The 5950-nt window shown below is 35.1% G+C and overlaps 1 protein-coding gene across 1 annotated transcript; it reads right to left on the reverse strand.

Moving 5' to 3' along the window:
• Positions 1–3048: 3048 nt before the first annotated feature.
• On the reverse strand, positions 3049–4480 carry LOC106334118. The gene is made up of 4 exons (XM_013772461.1): positions 4396–4480; positions 3863–4150; positions 3576–3788; positions 3049–3335 (listed from the first exon to the last, which is right to left on the reverse strand). The coding sequence occupies exons 3-4, from the start codon at positions 3750–3752 to the stop codon at positions 3117–3119; spliced, it is 396 nt and encodes a 131-aa protein (XP_013627915.1). The 5' UTR covers positions 3753–3788; positions 3863–4150; positions 4396–4480; the 3' UTR covers positions 3049–3116.
• Between the last annotated feature and the right edge of the window lie 1470 nt (positions 4481–5950).

The following is a 5950-nucleotide window of genomic DNA, read 5'->3' on the forward strand; positions in this document are numbered from 1 at the left end:
GGCATAGCATAAAAATGGAGATATTCCATTTTTTCCGATCTTCGTAATTATCTTCAAAATTTCGTATTTATCCGCGGAAACTTGACATTTATCTTTCCTTGCGGACCAAGCGTAAACCGACATGCGGTTTATGGGCTGTTGGTTGAGAAATCGTAAGTTGAGCCTCGAGTCGTGTCTTAGGTCCCTTTGGGCCGTCTTTCGACTCGAAGCGTTTATTACGGCTTCTTTCAATAAAGAATTAACTTTTCGCTGTTTTTACGGTAAAGTTTGATTGATAACCTAGAGATGGCGGGGAACGTGAGATGGGTTTGCTACGGTATTCGGGAGATAGCATCGAAGGGTAGACGAGAATGCATGGATTGATGTCGTATCGACGTTTTGGAAGAGCTGGTCGCTACGTAGCGACCGAGCTTCTGCTCGAGCCCGGTCGCTACGTAGCGACCCAGCGGAATGGGCGTTTGGTCGCTATGTAGCGACTGGGCTTTGGCTCAAACTCGGTCGCTACGTAGCAACCGAGCGGAGTACGCGTTTGGTTGCTGCGTAACGATCCTTCTCGAGCTCTTATCCGATGATTCGCGTTTCTTCCGCAAAGGTTTTTCGTAAAGAAGAATATATTTGTCGAAGATTTTTTTCTACGTTTTTCTTCTTTGGGGATTTGGACGTTAACTTCGTCGTGACCGTTTTTGACCCCAACACTCGATTCATAACTAACAAGTCATATAAGCCGAGTACGTATCATGTTAAAATCGCGACAGATAAATCGATAGTCGGCTAGTCACCGCATAAAATCTTAAAACCAAAAGTAAATCTAGGTCTTACCCTAAACCCAGCGCACTGGTCTCTAACATCTCAAGGCATGATATCCAAAAGATACGAGATCCCAAAACCATGCCTCTATGTTTATATTCGACATCTTCAGATATCCCGCGAAGTCGATATCTCGCGGAAAAACTCTCGAAACAGATCTCGAACGAAACATTTCACATCGAAGAAGGATATGAGACGACAACTCATCACCCTTCTTCCACGCCATACGTACACTTATGAAAAATGCAACTCGATCATCTTGTCATAAAAAGAAAGCCGCAGAGCGGCAGGGATCCAAAGCCACATACGGCCAGTCCTGAAACATGAAATGAACCATTTAAGGCCGAAACATCAAACATAAAAAAAATCTCCCGCAAGAGATCTAACCAAAGTCATCCTCAGAACTCACGCTCCCTCTTTACCCGTCACTTTGTCCAAGCCTGGAGCCGCATCACCTCCACCTTCCCCGAGCACCAGATCTTTCCCCTCTGGACCTTCTGAACACGTCGGAAGAAAGCACGCGGATTTCATATCAGCTAGGATGAGATCAACATTACAAGAAAATATGAATCTTGCTACCACAATATTTGTCACAATATATTCTTTTTTCGTCACAAATTTTCTATTGTGACCGATTTGTGACAAATTATAAAAATTCACAATAAAATGGTCACAATTCAGTTTACGTGTCAAAATCGTCACAATTTTAGTGACCATTAACCACAGTAACAAATTTGTCACCAATTGTGACAAAATGTCAAAGTCACAAAAACGACACAATTTGTTACTAATTAAATTGTCATAAATACGTTACAATCCGTGACCAAAGTTATGCCACGGATTCGTCACAAGTTGTTACCAAATATGTGTCACCCATTAGTTACATATTCTGACCAAAATTATATCGCTTATTCGTCACAGTTAGCTACCAAAAGATGGTAATGAAAATGTCACAAAATCCTTTAATTTGTGACGTTTTGTTGTTACTAATCTTGTTACATATCATGACTAACAGAGCGAAAAGAAAGTGGCAAATTAGTCACAGATTTTAATTACAACATCAGTTTTAAATATATAATCGACCATCTGAGGAAAATGAAGAAATACTTGGACCTGAAACTCCATATTTAAGTGCAGTTGGAGCTCTTATGTATCTTTCAAATTGTACTCGACCTGACATATCTTTTACCATTAGCGAGATTCAGTTCGTCTCCTACACGAAGACATTGGAATGGAATTAAACATATCTTTCGTTACATTCAAGGAACAATTGATTTAGGTTTGTTTTATCCTAAAAACTCGAAAGGTCAAATGATTGGTTTTGCAGATGCAGGTTATCTGTCAGATCCACACAAAGTTCGATCCCAGACAGGATACGTTTTTACAATTGGAGGCACTGCCATATCTTGACGTTCTTAGAAGCAGACACTTGTCGCTACTTCTTCAAATCAAGCTGAGATCATTGCGCTCCATGAAGCAAGTAGAGAATGTGTATGGCTAAGATCAATAAGCCGACACATATGTTCAAGCAGTGGGATTGACGAAAATATGACACTACAATAAAATATGAATATTGCTACCACAATATTTGTCACAATATATTCTTTTTTCGTCACAAATTTTCTATTGTGACCGATTTGTGACAAATTATAAAAAGTCACAATAAAATGGTCACAATTCAGTTTACGTGTCAAAATCGCCACAATTTTAGTGACCATTAACCACAGTAACAAATTTGTCACCAATTGTGACAAAATGTCAAAGTCACAAAAACGACACAATTTGTTACTAATTCAATTGTCATAAATACGTTACAACCCGTGACAAAAGTTAAGTCACAGATTCGTCACAAGTTGTTACCAAATATGTGTCACCCATTAGTTACATATTCTGACCAAAATTATATCGCTTATTCGTCACAATTAGCTACCAAAAGATGGTAACGAAATTGTCACAAAATCCTTTAATTTGTGACGTTTTGTTGTTACTAGTCTTGTTACATATCATGACTAACAGAGTGAAAAGAAAGTGGCAAATTAGTCACAGATTGTAATTACAACATCAGTTTTTAATATATAAATATTATATATAATATGCGATGAAACACTAAAAACGTTACCATTAATATACCAAAAAAACTTAACATCCAAATCAAATAACAATGATAGGTTCACAAAGATAATCACATGAAATAGTCTTAACAAAATACATAATAAAAGATATTAAAAACATGGGGTGAACGTACGCTTCATGGAAAGTGGAAATTTCTGGTGGTGGATCCAAGTCTAGACACTTAGATTTGTGATAGACTAAACAAGAGTCTCCATATTCCTAAGTCTCTTCTGAAACTGTAGATTCTCTTCACGGCTCTGTTTTAGTTCTGATTCCACCTCTTGCAATCTTTGTGTTATCATTTCAACTTCTTCAGAAGCTTCGCGTGCATTCCACGAAACATCACAAGCTGGTAAAACCTTATTGTGTAATGCTCCAAGTCCAAAGACACGTCCCTGTTTAGACATTCCAACAGCCTAATAGAAATGACAAAACATGAGAACAAAAACAAAAGCACTACAAAAAGAAACAAGCCACAACAACAGTGACTAATTTGACACTATTTTATAATCATGTAAGCCAGTTATGTACTGATTCACATTAAGGAAAAATAAGAGAAATAATCAAAAATGTAACTAAGTATATATATTTAGTATTAATAAACATCACAAAACATGATTTAAAAATTATAACAGTATAAGAGTTTAGAATATTACCTTTACATAAATATCATTTCTTTCACACTGGTCAAGATTCTCAAGTGTTACATTATCTAGACCAGAAGATTCAAGCTGTCCGAAACGTTCTTCCACGTGCTTCTCATAAGTTTCTGCAACCAAGCGAGCACGCTCATCAACGTATGTTCCGTCAGGTCTTTGATGAGTTTTCTTCATCACAGCAATAAAAGCGTAGTCTTCGTTGTTTGCTTCCTATAAACAATTACAAAATTAGGAAAGAAATAATACAAGTAATCAGAAACTAAGAATGGAAATATAAACCTTACCAGCACATCTTGAACTTTGGCTTAGGAACATAAACCCGCTCTATGTCGATGCGAACCTAAACCATTGCGGTCAGACAATCGAGAAGCACGTGCACTAGCACTCGTTTTTTTGACTTTCGGTGTTGCCCAATAAGCTTGCATAGTGGTCCAATAGTCCGACAAAATCCAGTCAGGTTTTGCTCCTCCTTTCTTTGTAACACTTACCATTCCTTTGAGGGGATAGGCAGCAAGTTTCTTAAACTCCTTTTCAACTGAATAGTTGATCGAAGCATCCCAATTGAACTTTTTCTGAGAAAGAGTATAGCAAAGATGATGAATGAATTATAAAACCATTACAGAATTAGATAAGAAACATAAAATCAGTTACTCAGCGTTAAAATAAAGCTAAGACCATAATATGTGAGTTTTCATTACAAAAGCGTGGTGATGGATACGAACAGTTACGTTAAGGTTAGCAAAATCATGATACAGAACTTTGATACCGTTTTAGCAATTCAACTCCAAATCCAAATCCAGAATCAAGTAGAAATTACCTTTTTAACTGGAAGACAAACCAAACGTTGGAATAAGGACGACGACGAAGAGACCGAGAGAGCAACAAATAAAAGAGATATCTAGAAAGATAATCTTTTGGGGGTTTAAATGGGTTCGTGAATTTTTTGGTAACACTAAGCGGTATAATGAAAATTTTATGCCTCCACTAACAAAATTTAAGGCGGCTTGATTAAAAAATTTAGAAACCCCACTATCTAATTTTAAGACGTGTGGTTATTTAACACAAAATATTTACTTCATGAAAATAAGAAAAATATGTAGCTTAAATAAATCATAGATAACGACAAAAAGTAACAAACATTTTTAGTGAAAATAATGAGTACTAAAGACTCTGTATATCGAAGTTCACCAACCAATAGAATTTCGTTATTTCAAATATAATATCTTTAAAAAAATATATAAAATATTATCAAGTTATATTATGTTTTTAAAATAAAAAGGCAAAAACTAAATAAAAAATAATAGTAATTACAAAAAAAGAATGTAAAAAAATATATATTTTAACATCTTCAATAAAACACTAAACCCTACACCCTATTGGATAAACCCTAAATCTTTGGATAAACCTTAAACTCTAAATCATGAACACTAAATACTAAAACTCTCAGGGGTTTAGGGTTTAGGATTTAGGATTTAGGATTTAGGGTTTGAGGTTTAGTATTTTAGTGTCTTTAATTTAGAGTTTAGGATTTATTCAAGGGTTTATGGTTTACCCAAGGGGTTAGAGTTTACCCAAGGGTTTAGGATCTAGGATTTATGGTTTAGTGTTTTGCCGACGATGTTAAAATTTTTTATTTTTTTTAACTACTATTATTTTTTTTTGTTTTTACCTTTTTATTTTAAAAACATAATATAACTTGATAATATATATATTTTTTTAAAGATATCAAATTTGAAATAACGAAATCATATTAGTTGGTGAACCTAGAGTTTTACCCAGAGGGTGAACCTAAAAATAACTCCATTTAAAGTAAACAAGTTTGGTCTATAACTCTATATTATATCAAAGGCTACTTTAATATGATAAAATATTGGAAGAGGCTTCAGAACTCATGTTTCTTATCAAAACAAGTTCGACAAGTCATCTCCAATCACGATCAGGAACGGTGCTTCAAAAATGCATCAGTTCGTGTCTGATTGGAAGCAAAAATCATCGAACAATACAAGCTTATGAAGCATAAAGCCTTCACTGTAATTACTATCAATGTCTCAAACAACAGCTTATCAAAGTATATAAGCATGAAGAGTTATAATGGCTATCCAAGTAGATTGTATACGAGAACCAATTTTCTTGAAAATGATAACAGTTACGTTGCAATCCATTAGTCCAACTAACGATATAACCCTTGTTGCAACTCATCACTTCAAAGAATCGTTGTTTAACAGAATGAAACATAACAAAAAATATTAAGTTAAATAGGGGTTTAAGTCAAAATAAAATGCTGAAATATAAGTCTTGAATCAAGATAAAACACAAACAACGACCAGTTTAATCAGGCTCTGTTCCGACACTTCAATATCTGAATTTCCATC

This window comes from Brassica oleracea, chromosome C3 (genome assembly GCF_000695525.1).
Source record: "Brassica oleracea var. oleracea cultivar TO1000 chromosome C3, BOL, whole genome shotgun sequence".
In the NCBI taxonomy this organism is placed as follows: domain Eukaryota; kingdom Viridiplantae; phylum Streptophyta; class Magnoliopsida; order Brassicales; family Brassicaceae; genus Brassica; species Brassica oleracea.